This window comes from Acomys minous (assembly GCF_964271855.1).
Source record: "Acomys minous genome assembly, chromosome: 4".
In the NCBI taxonomy this organism is placed as follows: Eukaryota; Metazoa; Chordata; class Mammalia; order Rodentia; family Muridae; genus Acomys; species Acomys minous.
This window is the reverse complement of record NC_140486.1, coordinates 14,755,435-14,772,724: the sequence shown is the minus strand read 5'-3', so window position 1 is coordinate 14,772,724 and position 17,290 is coordinate 14,755,435. Positions and strand designations below refer to the sequence as shown.

At 42.7% G+C, this 17,290-nt stretch overlaps 1 protein-coding gene across 1 annotated transcript in view; it reads right to left on the bottom strand.

Annotated features, from left to right (window-relative positions):
* ME2 (malic enzyme 2) overlaps nucleotides 1-17,290 on the bottom strand; it is a 48,590-nt gene that overhangs the window by 6,720 nt on the left and 24,580 nt on the right. The window contains exons 8-15 of the mRNA XM_084781035.1: nucleotides 17,130-17,239; nucleotides 16,927-17,024; nucleotides 16,399-16,512; nucleotides 13,558-13,672; nucleotides 10,722-10,864; nucleotides 6,942-7,044; nucleotides 1,387-1,457; nucleotides 446-544 (exon numbers count right to left, since the gene is read on the bottom strand). Of these exons, the coding sequence (XP_084637161.1) occupies nucleotides 446-544; nucleotides 1,387-1,457; nucleotides 6,942-7,044; nucleotides 10,722-10,864; nucleotides 13,558-13,672; nucleotides 16,399-16,512; nucleotides 16,927-17,024; nucleotides 17,130-17,239 (853 nt within the window). The remainder of the gene's footprint in view (nucleotides 1-445; nucleotides 545-1,386; nucleotides 1,458-6,941; nucleotides 7,045-10,721; nucleotides 10,865-13,557; nucleotides 13,673-16,398; nucleotides 16,513-16,926; nucleotides 17,025-17,129; nucleotides 17,240-17,290) is intronic.

Genomic DNA, 17,290 nt, shown 5'->3' with positions numbered 1-17,290 from the left:
TCAAGAGCCCCAGTTGGTCATGCAAGCATGCAGGGTGGCTGGCAGCAAACTGAGGGGCCCTGTCCTGATGCAGAACTGTCCTGTCACTGTGTGACATGAGGTGATCAGAGGGTTGCAGGCGCCTGTGGGTACAAAGCCATGCATGTCTGCCCGTGCCTTTTCTCTTAAAAAGGAAAGCCAGCCTCTGAAGCAGCAGTAGACCCCTTCCCTTCCCCAGGCCAGGGTGCCACAAGCCTGGGCTCACAGTCCTACAGTGACCCAGGTCTCCTTCACTGTTATATGGGACAGGCTAGCCTGGGCTACATCATACCCTTCTTAAACAAAATCAGAACATGTTATCACATGAAACTTCCTTCCATGTATGAGAAACTTATTTCTACTGCATTGTATAACTTGGACAAGAAAACATCATTAGACTTTATGTAAAGTGGAGTAAGTTACTTACTTTAATAGCTATGTTAACAGAAACTTCCTGAATATTAGCAAGTGAGGGGTAAAGCCTCCCCTGGGCTAATTCTTCATCTGTCAATTGACTTGTCAGTGCCTGAAAGAAAACAAGCATCATATTTTTGTTAAAACAGAGGAATCTAGTAAAATGGAGAAAGCATTGAAGAAACAGAAAATTACAGACAATAGAATTTTTCTTTCCTACAGGAACACACTAGACTGGTGTAGAAATTAAACTGCTCATCATGGCTGGGCATGGTGGGACACACCTCTGATCTCAGCACCCAGAAGCAGGTGACCCTGGGAGTTTGAAGGCAGCATGATTTGCATTGTGAGTTCTAGGCTAGCCAGCACTCCACAAGGAGAGCCTGCCTCAAAAGACAAAACCAAAAAGCCCCACCAAAACAAAACAGAACAAAAAAAACCACAGTTCACCACTAAGCAAAAGGTAACCAGATCTAAAGTCTTAGCAGACAGTCTGCTTTACACATGTAAAGCATAGTAACAACAGCTAAGAAGAAAAGAGACGTCAGCACTGGTGTCACTGTGAGGTCTTCAGAACTCCTCTGAGAGGCGTGGGGCTCCGTTAAGATCAGAAGGACTTACATTTTATCTATGCTATCACAATCTCTGCTGTCATGGCGTTACCTTCCTAAGAAAGGTCACACGAGACCGAGTGTGAGCATTCTGTTACCTTCATATACCTGCCCAGAAGACACAGGGGCAGCATAAATATGAACTGATTCACAGCTTACAACGGATATTTGAGAGAAGTTATGATTTTTAAAAGTTAACATAATGCAAAGTAGACAAATAAAAGGTAATGGGTTGCTACTTTCCTTTTTATCCATAATGCAGACTGAACACACTCTAGCTTTAGGATCTAGTCACCTCTATAATCCAAACCTTATATAAGATCAGCAATATTTAAGACATTACCTTTGCAGCTTCTAAGAAAACACTGTCACTGATGTGTCGGGTTTGACAGAGAATAACAGCTAAAGCCACACCTAGAATACAGGTCAGTTTATTTAGTAAGGTCACATTTCATATTATGAAGGGCTAAATTCCTAAGCCGAGAAAAGTCAACAGTAAAGAGCTTCCAACCTGAAACAACCCGAGAGAAGGCAACACTGAACTAAATGAAAGCAAGTGACCTCTGCCCATGTCCACTTCCTATTCCCTAACAAATCATTTTAGGAATAAGTGGACTTCTCAATATTTTACATTTATCAACGTAGCGAATACTTATGGGTTTGTGTCAGGGCCTACTTCAATCCCCAATGCCAACAAACAAACAAAAAAGTGAGCAAGACAGACACAGACACAGACACAGACACAGACACACACACACACACACACACACACACACACACACACACACACACACACAGTTTGGGGGAGGGAGAGAAAGCAGATGAAGGGAGGGAGGGATGGAGGGAGGAGGGAGAACACACAAACCCAAAAGAACCCCCAGTCAGCCAAGCAACCAGCCAGAGCCACCGCAGAGGAAGCTGTCGTCAGTGCCTTCAGCTGACGGTTTCACTGCTGTTGTTGAGTCTTTGATAACTGGCTTTAACTACTTTAGACTTTTACCTTTGGAGACCTCTGACTCCTCCTGGCTGAACACAGCATCCTGTCCTCTTGCTATTTCCAGCCTTCTCTCTCTTTCCAATATGGACAGAAACATAATTTGGGTCCCGTCTATATTCACTGTTTACTTTAGGTGCTATTCAAACCAGGCTACATTAATGCTAAACTGGGACTATTTCCCCCTTGTATAAATTTTCTTTTCCCCAAGTTTATGTTCTGCCCCCCCACCCCTTATTCTGGTTTTTAGTAATAAACATTATTTCTTCCTGGAATTCGCCCTTAATTGCCCCACCTCCTTGCATTTTGGCATCTTGTGTATTTTCTGACATAAACCTCTGCAGAGGCTCTTGCCGCTCAGCTCATTCTTCACCCGTCACTTAGGGACGTGTTTCTGTGAGTCCGTTTACTAACACTCCTTTCCTAGTCTTTTTTTACACCCCCGCCCCTTTTTTTCTAGAATGACAGATTTCCCTGCACTTGTTCTGAGAAACAATTGATAGGAAATATTTTTTTTCTCCAAAACTCAGCATTTCTCAAAATGTACGTGTTCACCTCTTTCCACTCATCTGGGCTCAGAATTTTAGTTTGGAAATAGGTTTCCTGCAGAGCTCTGCATCTCCTAGCTTCCAGCCTTGGCCCAGGGTCTGCCTGGCTTCAGGTCCTGTTGGGGCAACTGTCTTTCCATGTCTGTAAGCATGGAGATCTTTGATTCTGATTTGATAAAACTGTGTCTTGGGGTATGTTTCCAAACCCACTGCATCAGACACTCAGTGGTGAGCACTTCCTCTCTGAAAAATGTGAAGTCTTTGTCCTTCCCTTTTTCTTTCTTTCCCTTTGTGCTGAAATTTCTACTTTCTGAACTTGTACTGTGGAATCAACATGTAACTTTATTCTTTATTTGCTTTCTCCTGTCTCAAACTCTGATTTTAAGTGGCTTCATAACTTCTTTATTACAGTCCTTTTTGCTATTTTTAAAAAATTATTATTTATTTATTTTGAGACAGGGTTTCTTTGTGTAGCACTGGCTATCCTGGACTCACTTCGTAGACCAGGCTGGCCTCGAACTCACAGAGCTCCGCCTGCCTCTACTTCCCAAGTGCTGGGATTAAAGGTGTGCACCACCACACCTGGCACTTTATTTTCATGAATTTGCTGTTTACTAACTTGAGATCCTATATTGTTTTGAAATACTATGAGGACATTTATAGTTCCTTCAAAAGCTTTCACACAGGCCTGTTTTTTTCCAAGATGCCCTTTGAAACACTGCTTTGGTAACTTTTTATGAGAGACTTTTGTTAGATGACAACTCTGCTCTTACCTGCTGAGCCATCGCTGGAGCCCCAGTTCCTTTAACACCCCTCTCCCCTCCTCCTCTCTGATAGTGGTCTCCCTCACTCTAAAGGAGACACCGAAGTGTCTAAGGCTAAAGCAAGTGTTTTGTCTTCTAGTTGTCCTGCCCAGTCTATGGTTCCTTTTTATCTTCCTTCTTGTTTTTGGGAGCTTTGGTTTTGGCTTTCAATGTTCCCTGATGTTCCCACAGTTGCACCAGCTGCTATCATGATTTCTCCTTCTCCTTCTGAAGCCTCACAGTGAGGGTTTGAAGTAGACTTCTGGTCTACTCCACAGAGGTTGCTCCTGAGCTGCACTGAAAGGCATTCTGAGCCACGCAGCCTACAGTGCTGCCTCTGCTTCATTCCCACGCTCACCTTCTTCCAGGACTTTAATAAATGGCAATTAAAGGTCTATTTCTTACTTGCTTTTCCATATTTTCCCTTTTGACTCCGCCTCATTTATACCTTCTTCCTTCTCTGGTGCCCTCCAGTTATTTTCATTGGTCTAATCGTCATTCACCCATTAGATTATTATTGTTATTCAATTCTAGATGTTAATGATTCTGGCTTAAGTTGTCAAGCTTGGCTTTTTGTTATAAAATAATAATCATCTTTGTGCTGTAGCACTTGCCTTCCACATAGACCTACGCGTATCTTGTCCTGTGGTGTCTGCTGGACTCGTGCTGTCAGGTGTTTGCACAGGTCTCCTTTTCCCCTCCAAACAAGAGTGGCATTTGTGCATTTCTCTAGAGAAACAACTTGAGGACTGGTACTGTGTTTTCAGAGAAGGCTCCTATTTACTTCTTCCGGGCACTGGTGTCCAGAGCAAAGGCTGGAGTTTTCCAGACCATCCACAGCTATAAACCGCAGTCCACTCCCAGGTGTGGTCCCATAGAGTTTCAACCCAGGGCGGGTGGCCATTCATAAGGGTGAGAGTCATTCCTGGATAGATGGCAACACTGTCCTTTTTCAAGGACAAACAAACAACAAATTCTGGCCACTTCACCAAGCTCTCTTCTCTTTACTCTTGATCCAGAATCTCACCATCTCACCTTTTTTTTGTTGTTGTTGTTGTTTTTTGTTTTTTGAGACAGGGTTTCTCTCTGTAACAGCCCTGGCTGTCCTGGACTTACTTTGTAGACCAGGCTGGCCTCAAACTCAGAGATACACCTGCCCCTGCCTCTGGAGTGCTGGGATTAAAGGCATGCACCACCATGCCTGGCTCACTTTTTTTTTCAAGATTTATTTATTTATTATTTATATAGTATTCTGCCTGCATGTGCGCCTGCACACCAGAAGAAGCCACCAAATCTCATTATAGATGGTCCACCATGTGTTTGCTGGGAACTGAACTCAAGACCTTTAGAAAAATAGACAGTGCTATAAACTTCTGAGCTACCTCTCTAGGAATGAAACTGTATGATGTCTTTAAAGAACCTCAGAATATACACTAAAAGTACTAAAAATCAGGACAGACAGGTTGAGTAAGGAAGTTCCATAGAAGCTGCCCATATTAAAGATATGACTAGGAGGCAAAAATGTTATTTAGAAGTCAGTGACAGTATAGGGACTCAACTATGATCAACCATAAGCTCTATGTAGAAAAAAGATTAAATAAAGGAAGGGAAATGAGAAAATAAAGTAAATAAAAATTCTTATGTAAACTTGTGTTTTTATGGTGAAGTTGCTCACCCACTGATGTGCATGACAATGGAACTAATCCCAAACCCAGGCACAATTGAAACAAAAACTGCAAAGACTGTGAAAGAGAAAAACCTTGTATTATATGGATGAATGAGGCAGTCCTGACTACACCATGGCACCATGGACCTAACAAAAGTGCATGGAAGAGAGGCCTCAAAGGTCAGAGGACAATGACTTTACAAATCTCTCTCAAACAATCCAGTGAGAGACAAAACAAAGATATTTGAGATCTGTAAACTTACAATGTTTTCATGGGCTTTTTTTTCTGGAGAGGAAGTCTTGCTATGCTATCCAGGCTGACATGCACTTGCTATGTGGCCCAGACAGGCCTCAAACTCATGAAAATTCTCCTGCCTCAGCCTCTAGTTCTAGGATCACAGGCCTTTATGGCCACACTTGGTGTCAGAAAATCTTTAGAAATATTTTTAAAGACTTATTCAGAGCTATATTCTAGAAAGACAAAACAGAGTAGGTGGGGTGTGTGTGCAGAAGATGAGCTCGGAGACGGTGTGCTGCAGAGATCAAGAAGTAAAGGCAAGAAACTGAAAGGGGGCTTGATACCTATAGAAAACCTCAACGGCAACAAACTCTGTACTTACCAAATGGCAATCTAGTTGGTGACTACTAATTATGTAGTCATGATTTTTTTATAATCATGGTTTTGGATACTCAAGAGTCAATCTAGACAAAGCATGGAAGTCAGCAGATCACCACATACTTGGTGAAAAGCTCTCCATGGTGTAGCGATAGCAACCAAGCAACACTGGGAAGTGTAACAAGATAAAGCCTAAACACTGGCCTATTTTCCTTCTTCATTTGGCAAGCTGATGAAAACTTAATCTTTGGATAACTCAGTGGTTCAGAGGGCTTGCTGTACAACCATGAGGACCCGAGTTTGGATCCCAGGACCCACATAAAGAGCCTAGAGTGGTCTTGTGTGCACTTGTAACCACAGCACTGATCTGTAGGCATGGAGACAGAATTGCTGGGGTTTGCTGGCTGCTAGAGAGAAATGAACTCCACGTTCAGGAAGAGATCATATCTCAAAGGAATAGGACAGAGAGCCGTCAAGGGCACTCAATGTCCTCCTCTGGCCGTGCACAACTCATGTACACATGCACGCACGCACACACACACACACACACACACACACACACACATCACAGACACCAAACATAAACTTGTAACAAAACCCTTTGCTGTATAAGGTAATGGCAATGAGTTAGAACAAGTAAGACACAGGGTAGCAGGAGAGCGAGAGGCAGAAGGGACGTGTGCAGTTTTGCCAATGGCTCAGAGGGAAATTCCCATCTACAGACAATTTAGAAGAACCACACTAAAGGGACACACCTGTTGATTTTATCCACAAAGAGAAGAGCAAAACACCTGACAGCAGTTACATTTCACAGTGTGATGAAAAGGTATCAACAGAGCTGAAATACAACAGCCTTCTGTTCCTCTGTACTTCTATGCAGTATGTACTATATTATTTCTATAATAAAGTCTAACAGGCCCAAAAGATGGCTCACTGCCTGCTCTTCCAAAGCTCTTGAGTTCAATTCCCAGCAACCACATGGTGGCTTAAACCATCTATAGTGAGATCTGGTGCCCTCTTCTGGCCTGCAGGCAAAACAATGTATACTTAATAAATAAATAAATAAATCTCTATAAAATTCCATGAAAATAGTTTTTTTATAATTATTTTATGTATCTATTTTGCCTGCATGTATGTCTCTGCATCAATTTCATGCACTGTTGGTGAGCCTCCATGTGCATGCTGGGAATCAAACTGGGTTCTCTGGAAAAGCCAGCCCTTGAAATATTTTTATGCAATTAACGTATAGTATCTGTAATGTTGGCATTTACCTGGAAAAATATATGCGTTGTTTCCTTGGCCTGGGGTGAAGACTTGTCCATCTTGGAGTCTCACTGGCTCAAATGGGCTGCCACTGGCAAACAAACACCTGCCCTGTTAATAAGATGAACCGATTCCAATGTTTCTGTTCACTTATTCAGAAATAGAAAAGATTAAGTCTTGAAGTTAAGTTACACAACTAATTACCTGGAAACAAGAAATCATTACCACACAACAACCCTTTAATCTAAAGCTGTTATGAGAATGAGGCTTGTTTTGGGCTACTGTATAATCAAATGAAGTTAAAAAATATCTACCTAACTCTTTAAACCTTAACACTTCTACTCTGTTTATAAAATTAAAATTGGAGCCAGGCGGGTTGGCACACGCCTTTAATCCCAGCACTCGGGAGGTAGAGGCAGGTGGATCACTGTGAGTTCGAGGCCAGCCTGGTCTACAGAAGAGAGTCCAGGACAGCCAAGGCTACACAGAGAAACCCTGTCTCAGAAAACCAAAACCAAACAAAATAATAATAATAATAATAATAATAATAATAATAATAATAATAAAAATTAAAATTGGTAATAAACATCATCTCAATAAAGACTCACACTGGAATGGGAAATAGCAAAATTAATTTGCTCCTGTTGGTGGTACATCTGTTCAGCCAGCTCTGAGCTGGGTGTTTTATCATTTACCTTTGCTGAAAACCTTGTTTGCTGTGTGTAAGTCTGCGCAGCATGTGCACACCTGGTGACTGTGGAGGCCAGACAGGGGAGCCAGTTTAAAAAAACAAAAACCTCTTTATGTTACTATGTCACTGATTTAAAAAGAAAGGATTTCAATCAGCATCATACGCTTCAAATAACTCTATCTACTAGAAACTAATGTTCACAACAGTTTACTTTTTCTAACAGAGTAGTGACACCCGAGCAGAAGGAGCAGGGAGAACAGACGCCCTGTAACAATGAGAAAAAGAAACGCTGAGCCCATGTGCAACATGAAACTAAGTCCAAAACAATTCTGCACGCCCTGCTTCGGCAGGACATTCCAGGTCGGTCAATCCTCATGGCCCCTCTGGGACAGCAAAGAAATGCTTCTTACACAGTTTTAAAAGAAGCAGAGTGTCTCCATAGCAACCCGTGTTTGAGGCTGGGGTGGTAGAAAGAAGAAGGGTCCTGAGATCCACAAGTGATCCCAGCAGCAAAGCTTTGGGGAGTCACAGCCTACATCGTCACCCCAAGTCACTCTTTGCCCCCCTTCTGACTTGTAGTACTTACTTTACCCTCCGGCGTAACTTGTAGTTTCCTACTGAAGATCTTTTCCCTTTGTGGAATTGTTGTTGTTGTTGCTATTGTTTCCCTTTGTGGAGTTGTTGTTTGTTTGTTTGTTTTGAAACAAGGCCCTGCTCTGTAGCCCAGGCTTGAAACTTAGTACTGTCTGTTTCAGCCTCTAGGATGCTGGGATTACAGGATTGTGCCAGCTACCATATCTGACTATTGACATTTTTTGTTTTTATTTAATTTCCTGAGTACTTGAATTATAGTTAAAGCTTCTGACTGTAACAAAATCTCACTTTCTGTAAGTTCATTTTATTAACCCCTCCTCCTGCATCTTAGTAATTAGTTTTAATTCTCTTGGAAGCCTGGTTGTTCGTTGTTTGTATGTCTGAGTGTTGGCCAGTGTGGATGGCAGGTTGTAGCAGTTCCTGGAGGCTCAGGGTGACTGCATTTTACTTGGGGCCTTTACTTCTCCTCTAGTGGCTGGTAGGCTGGGCTTGGTGGTCATAATCCACTTAGCACAGTTTAGGTAAGGTCGAGGAGATTCCGTCCTGTCCTCACTCCTTCCTAAGGTGTTTACTTAACAGCCTTGAGTCTGAGCCCCAGGACCTACAGGATAAAGGAAAATGAGTCCCCCAAATTGTCCCCTGACCAATACACACATGATGTGGCATATGTGTGCCCGCACTCATAAACACAGAATAAAAATTTTTAAATGCTTTTACATTTTAAATATGGTACAGTGCTATTTATAATTATATATTTTTGATCACTTATTTATTTGTTTACTGGAGGGAGGTGTGCAAGTTCCTGCCAGGTCATACATGCAAAGGTAAGAGGACAAATTGTGGGAGTCAGTTCTCTCCTTCCACTGTATGGATTCTAGAAACTGAACGAAGGGTATCAGGGTGATTGACAAAAGCCTTTACCTGCTGGGCCATCTTACTGGCACTTGTATCATCATTTTTAAAAGACTCAACTTCTGAGAGATACGTGTACAACTGTTATCTAAGATCTAAATGATCCGGGGAGATATGAAAACTGCAAGATTCCCAGGGAGCTGTTAGCAGTGAGGACATGAAGGAGTTACTGCATTCTCTATTCTCAGGAGTATAACCTAACAAGTATATCCGTGAATATTACATATTCAAGAAGTTAAATGAGAACTTGGCATATCATAGTAAACTGAACTGCAAAATTCACTGCCTAGGACCTAGGAATATAGCTTAGTGGTAGCTTGCTTGCCTAAATGTGTACATCTGCAAGGCTGCAGGTTACACAGAACCCTGCCCCCTGGACCCCCCCCCCCAAAAAAAAGCAAAAGCTCTCAACTCCTGGAGTCATTTGATTACCTACAAGGATGTAAGAAGTGATCACATGATGGAGATTAAAACACCATCTCACAAAACACTGGAGAAACACCACTACATGACAGTACGTATCTGTATCCAGTATCTGTAGCTGACATGCACTACAGTACCATCGTCAAAGGCCCTAAAAGCACTGACTTGCTAACAGTCTGGGTGAACAAGAAATCCATTCCAGACAGTCATCAGTTTAAAACAAAAGCCGTCCTGAACAAAGACAAAAGCTGGCGGCGAAGGGCATCTGAAGCAAGTAAAAAATAAGGGCAAGAAAGCAGAATTTCTGACTATTTTGATTTTCTACAATTGAAAGCACATACAAGAACTGAAATAAAGCAGATTAACACAGTAGGAACCTAACTAAGACTACTGTATGGAAAACCAGAGCAAAGGGGGCAGCTCACACAAAAACAGAAATACCGACATGGCTGAAGTACTGGCTACGCAAACGGAGTCTCACGACCAAAGCAGACACCCCAGCCCCATGTTTCCAAAACAAAACCAAACCTTAGCAGTCAGCCATCCAGCCGCAGACAAACTCAGAGTACTTGAACCTCCAGGGAGAACTAATGAAGAAAACCATACCCCAGGCTCTCGCTCAAAACCCAAAGCAATGCCATCAAGACACAATTTAAAAAAACAAAACAGTACTGAAATACAGCAACTGCCAAATGTTCATTCCATGTGGGGTGAAAATGGCTCTTCAAAATGAAGGCAAAACATCCTAGCAAGAGACTTCTTCACACCCACACCTAAAAAGTTCTTCTGGGAAGAGGGAAATGATCCCAGACAGAAGGAAACAGGCAGGAAGGATGGCTACCAAAAACAAACAAACAAAAGCCAAACAAAACTTAAATGTAAAGCATAGCTTAAGTGGGTAGTTCGTAAATAAAAAAAATTAATAGAACATCAGGAAAAGAGAAGCACGCTTGGTTTCAAAATACACAGAAAAGCACAGAAGGTGGGCGAGCAAGCAAGCAGTGGCTGGTGTTACATAACTGCTTTCAGAACCGATACATTTAGTTTATATTAGATTGGTGACCCACCACAATCTCCACTTAAGCACTAATGCACCACGCGTGCAAGAATGTGCAACTAATCAGCCATGAAACACATAAGCAACTTGCACCGTTTTCGCTGACAGTACCTCTGTAAGTGTATACGCTTCCTCGGCTGTGCACTCAGCCTGGGCTGTAGGATTGCTCAAGGCAAATATTATAGGCCTCTCATTGATGCAGGCCATGGCTTTGATTACGCCAGGAGTAAAAAGCCGTCCAGCACCTGCCACTCCTGCAATAAATAAAGGAATAAAGCAACTTCAGCACAGGTGTAACAAACTGGTTCTCACTAACAGTTGTTCCTACAATACATTTACCACTATAAAACCACAGGTATCATTATGAAGCTAGATTTTGTATTGCCAAGAGGACACTATGGAGCCGGGCGTGGTGGCGCACGCCTTTAATCCCAGCACTTGGGAGGCAGAGGCAGGCGGATCGCTGTGAGTTTGAGGCCAGCCTGGTCTACAAAGTGAGTCTAGGACAGCCAAGGCTACACAGAGAAACCCTGTCTCGAAAAACCAAAAAAAAAAAAAAAAAAAAAAAAAAAAAGAGGATACTATAGAAACACTGCTTCAGATAAAAAGAGAAAAAAACCATGAAACTCTGAAAATGTTCACTTAAATATTTATTGTCTAGCATACACAGTAAATTCTAAGAAAAGTTATAGAAAGCATGACTATCTGTCATCCTAACCAGTGCCAGGCAGTCATGCTGTGCGAGTCTACCCACCCGAGGGACCAGAAACAGACCCTCAGAGAGCCATCAGTAGCTGCCATGGCCAGGGGAAATGCTGAGTTATTTAATGGGCTTAGAGTTGCCGTTTTATTGGGCCGGAATGGTTCTGAAGACTGGCTGTACGGGCATGGGAATATCACAAATTGAACACTTAAAACTAGTAGGAAGCTATGTTTTATATGTAGCTTGCCACCGCTAAAAAAAAAATTCAAATGCAGCAAAACCTCGGTGCTCATTGCTAAGCAATGGGAATTCTTTATACTCAACACCCTGAGCTCAGCTGGGAATTCTGAACTGTTGAAGACTGTCCAACTAAAGCCATCAACTTTCTGATGCAGCTGAGTTTACCTTTATTAATTTCTTACCATGTTCCAGACACTAAATTGGACCATAGGTATAGAAACAAATGTAGGGGCTGGGTGTGGTGATGCACGCCTTTAATTGCAGCACTCAGGAGCCAGAGGCAGGCAAATCTCTAAGTCTGAGGCCAGCCTGGTCTACATAGTGAGACACTGTCTACACAAAACAAAACAAAAAACCCAAAACACGGAATGTCGGGACTGGGGATTTGGCTAAGTGGCAGATAGTTTGCCAAGCAAGAAAAATACCCTAGGTTTGGTCTCTAGCACTAAAAAGAAAAAAAAGAATATAATGCAAATAGATTATAGTTGAAAAAAAAAAACAGAAAAATATATTTTTTTCTTCAAAAAGCTATGACAAATGTGTACAGCACTATGGAAGATCAGTGTGAAGGGTGGGATATGGAGGCAACTAGTGATGCCTTAACTGAGAGCAGCCCCCCAACTTCCTTCTTTGTTTCCTTGGTCCTCCACAGATACACAACAGGCATCTCTTTACTGGATACAGGCTCAGGTTTCCACACTGAGTTCTGAGAGAAGTGGAGGAGAGTACCTTCTAAGCTTTCTCCTCTCTCCTGTGTGCGCTCTTACCAGTGAGTCAGCACAGGCATACTTTTCAGAGCACAGGAGTTTACTGTGGAGGCTTTATTCTACATTAAACAGAGTTCCTTCATGAAAACTAGAAAAATCACGAGATTGTGAACTCAGACCTACAGCTACAGAGACTCGAATAGCATCTGTGCTGGGGACTCAGGCCTGTGTCACCACAGATGTCAGCTACACAGGCCTCACAAAACTCAGGGAAAGTTTCTACTCTGTTGCCTATGAACTTCTCACTCTGCTCTGGATTTTCCTGGTAGAGTGTGTCAAATGACCTTGGCCTTTAAGGTTGAGTTTAAGAGTCACAACAACTCTAAAAGCAAAACACCATAAAGAGGCAGGCATGTACTCCCAGCCCCTTCAGGGGATCAGGTAGGACAATGACTAGAGCCCAGGTGTTCAAAGCTAGTCTACAGAATTAAAATGGCTCCAGTTTTGTTTCCAGTTAAACAGTTAAAAGGGAATTTTATAATGACATTTATCTACTCAGTGTCTAATGTATAAGCGTGGGGCGCCTTGCTGTGGAGTACACAGAGAGGGCAGCTTGTGGAAGTGTCCCTTCCCTGCTCCGAGGATCCTGGGGGCTAACCTCACACCATCAGGCTTTCTGCAGCAAGCACCTTTCCCTGCTGAGCCATCTTGCTGGCTCCATTTCCAGTTATAGATAATGCTTCACCACGTAGCCCAAGCCGACCCTGAGCATATAAAGTGTTGAGATTATAAGTGTGTACCCCTATGCCTAGCATGGGATTCTGTCTCTTAAAACCTTTATGCACCACAGTCAAAAATCTTATTTTGAGTTAGCCCTCTTTATCTGTGGGGTTCTGAATTCAGATTAAATAAATGTACATTTTCAATAGAGGCTGCAAATGCTGAAGTAAACAAAACTGTGTATGTACCAAATATGTGTATACTACTCCCTAATAATACAGCTGAAGAACCACTTAGATCACACTTATAGTCTTTAAGCATTAGTCACTAGAGTGCACTCAAGTATACAGTGCAGTGTGCACACCATGTGCATAAGTCCTACACCCCTTAACATAGGGGACTTAGGTGCAGGAGGTTTGGGTGTGTCCAACAGGGCTTGGCACCAGTCCCCTATACTGAGAGACCACCTGCATATCCTGAAGGCGAGGTAAAATAACACGATTTACTTTAGTAATCGTACATGGTAGTTATGGCAGACAGCTAAGTAACAGGGTTAATAAACAACAGCCTCACTTACCAATAATAACTGAAGGCTTAAGTTCATTTACTGCATCTTCAAAAGTTCCAGGTATGTTCTCTGGGGCCCGGTGAGCAAATGGTTCCTGGTTACTATCTATGCTTGCAGTCCGTCCCTGAATGTTTTGATTTAAAAAAAAAAAAGCATCAGTAAGTGAGTATTAAGGATAAACTGAACACATGAATTATCAATTAGATAGATTATTTTGTCCTTACAACACAAATATCTTATTTTCTCGCCAATTTCTGCTAATTCTAACTTCAAATAATCCAAAAATATAGTTCATCAAATCAATTATTTCCAGAACTTTGCAGCCTCTCTCAAATACTCATTCCCGCCACGAAGTCCTCCTAAATTCAGTATAGCTAAGAGCTTCAGTATTTTAGAAATGTAATATCGCGATATAGCAAATACTGTGAATTTTCCCACTAAGTGGGGAGACCACAGCCTAGTAAACTTACAAACAGCCACAACAAAAGCTGATTTTGGTGCCAGGACTAGAACCCAGGGTCCTGAACACACCAGTCAAATATTCCAGTGCTGAGGCGAACTCGCCGACTCCCCTCCCGCTTCAAGCCAGGGTCTTACACGGCCTTAGTTGAGCTGGTCTCAAGCTCACTACACAGTCCCCTCCCTGTTTCTAAGTGAAAAAAGGTCAAGACTACTGGAATGCTGGCTTCGTACGTCATCTGTGTATCATCACTGCTCTGCAGAAGGAACGGAGTGGGAAACACTCCCTGTCTCCAAAAGGATGCCACGGTTAGTATCAGTAGGAGAGATTGAGAGCCCACTGCCCACAGGCCCAGCTACCCATCCATTCTAAAACTCAAACACAAAAGCCAGGCGTGGTGGCGCACGCCTATAATCCCAGCACTCGGGAGGCAGAGGCAGGCAGATCGCTGTGAGTTCGAGGCCAGCCTGGTCTACAAAGCGGGTCCAGGACAGTCAAGGCTACACAGAGAAACCCTGTCTCGAAAAACAAAAACAAAAACAAAAACAAAAAACAACAACAACAAAAAAAACCTCAAACACAAAAACACATACTGAGCGTCTAGGTGAGTAGGGATCCTCACCTGGGTGGGAGAAAGCTGTTGTAGTCACCAACACTACAGTCGCTTTAGCCCCGGACCCTAAACGTGTGCTGTTTACAGCCCTTCCATCCTACATGCATAGCAAACACTGGAGCTAGAGCACCGTGGGGACAGCTCGACGCTTCCGTCTGGCCTTTATACTCAGGCAACATTCCTAGGTTTGCATCCTGCCTCCGGCTCTTTGAAACTGATGACTTTGAAAAAGCAAGACCCTGATCATTAAGAAGAAAAAAAGTCCTCTGCAAGAGAAGCAAGCGCTCTTAGCTGCTGACCCCCTCTCTAGCTCATTTTAAACTTGTTTCTGTGATTATAATATTTCATTTAAAAAAGGAACCCCCACTCCCACCCCTCCCCACAAAAGGACAGGATTTCTGACAGGACATAAATGTTATCCCAACATCTGATCACTGACATCAGTGAAGGGCGAAGGACTAGGATAGAGCCACACACATGCTCTGTACATGTGAATGTACATGGAGACAGCATGTACAAAACATGTAAATGCACAGGAACTGTCTCTGTCATTAGACTACAATGCAGGCATGGGAAAATAAAATACCACTGCATACTGGATAGATAAAAATATGTTACATATGACCTAAGATATGCTTTAGATGACTAATAATAGTAGCCAATGCAAAGGAACACAGGTAGGCTCAGAAGGCGCTAAAATAATCCGGAAGCTCTCTACTACACATGGGGTGACACCAGGGATTGCGACTTAAACCAGATTACAATATATAAGAGTCTCTGCTCAAATAGTAGATGTACTGCTAATAGTTTACAAAATTAATTTTATTTGTTTTTGTTTTTCGAGACAGGGTCTCTCTGTATAGTCTTGGCTGCCCTGGACTCACTTTGTAGACCAGGATGGCCTCGAACTCAGAGCGATCCACCTGCCTCTGCCTCCTGAGTGCTGGGATTAAAGGCGTGTGCCACCACACCCGGCTACAAAATTAATTTTAGTGCTAGGACTGCAGCCCAACAGTAGAAGACTTAGGCTTGTCTGGCACACATATGGCCTTGGGATCAATCCCTAGAACTACACTACATTTTAATTTAGAAGGGTCAGATACAGTCAGACATAATAACTACTTCATCTCCTAAGAGTTTGAGAACAAAGCAAAAGAATAAGTCTGATACCAGCAGGCAGGTTATGATTTATTATGAAATAGGAGTCTTTATAAAAAAGAGTGTACTTGTCATCTGTAACTGCCCATTTCACGGTGCAACCTAGAATCAGTTGACAAGAGTGTAAATGAGGGATTATCTAGACCTTTGGGCATGTCTAGTGGGGAACAGGCACACATGTGTGGAGGGCGGGACAAAGCCTAGCCTAAATATGGATGACCGCATGTCACGGGCTAGCCTTGACAGTGTAAGAGCAAAGGCAACTGATAGCACGCAGGCCTGCATGCATTTCTTCTCTGCTCTTGCCTATGGAGTGACACTTTCAGTTTCTGCCTTGACTTCCCCACAGTATTGGATTATGATTGCAATTAGAAGCCAAGAGAGCCCCCTCTCCCCTATATTGCTTTTGGTCAGAATTACTTTAACACAGCCACAAAAATGAAACCAGGACAGACAGCAAGGGGGGACGATCTCTGCTGACAACACCGTGGAGGCCAGCTCCTGCACACTGTGGCCAGTCAGTGAGATGTGGGGCTGAAAGGGAAGGTACCAACCGTCGACATCCATCTCAGACACCACAGGCAAACGCTGTGTGTTTCTCCGAGCTCCGCACCCTTACCTTAACGAGCAAGCCATTCTTGTCGAACATCCAGATCCTCCTCTGGGCCTCCTCTTCTGAGAGGCCGCTTTCCACCATCGACATTACTATAAGATTTGCGATTCCAAGTGCAGCCTGCCCGGTAAACACATACTTAAAAACTGAGACTAGAGTAAGAGGTGGTGCTCATTTGCTTTAGTCCCCCCTTAGAAAGCACACGTAAGTAGAGTCTTTGTCTCGTAAGAGATCACGATTTTCACCATTTCAGTGAATTCTAAATTCATCGTGATCTTCAATAAACATCACTATGCTGTCTTACTTTCTCCCTTCACCTTTTTTTTTTCCCCCTTTTGAGACAGTCTTTTCTATATAGCCCTGGCTGTCCTGGAATGCAGTATGTAGATCAGGCTGGCCTCAAACTCAGAGATCTGCCTGCTTCTGCCTCCTGAACATAGTAGGATAAAGGAATGTGCCACCACCCTGGCCAGTCTTACTTTATAAGAAAACAAAGTATTGGTTTTTAAATTGTAAAAAGGTTTAAACACTTACCTCTCCTGCTCCAAGAAATAAGATTTTGTGTTCTGAGACTGGCTTATTAATAACTTTTTGGGTTGCAAGAAGTCCTGACAAAGCGACTGCAGCTGTCCCTGCAGGAAAACCCAAGATGTTAAAAAAAAAAAAAATTAAAGAAACAGAAGATACACTATAAATGCTTAAAAAGTGGGGGGAAATCCTTTCATTTTTTTCTTTACCTTGAATGTCATCATTGAAGGTACAGTATTTTTCTCGATATTTTCTTAAGAACCTGAATGCATTATGATTTCCAAAGTCTTCAAACTGAATGAGTGTGTTCCGGCCGTATCTAGAAACAGTGATCTCTTAATAACAGTGTTGAGAGCACCACTATTAAACA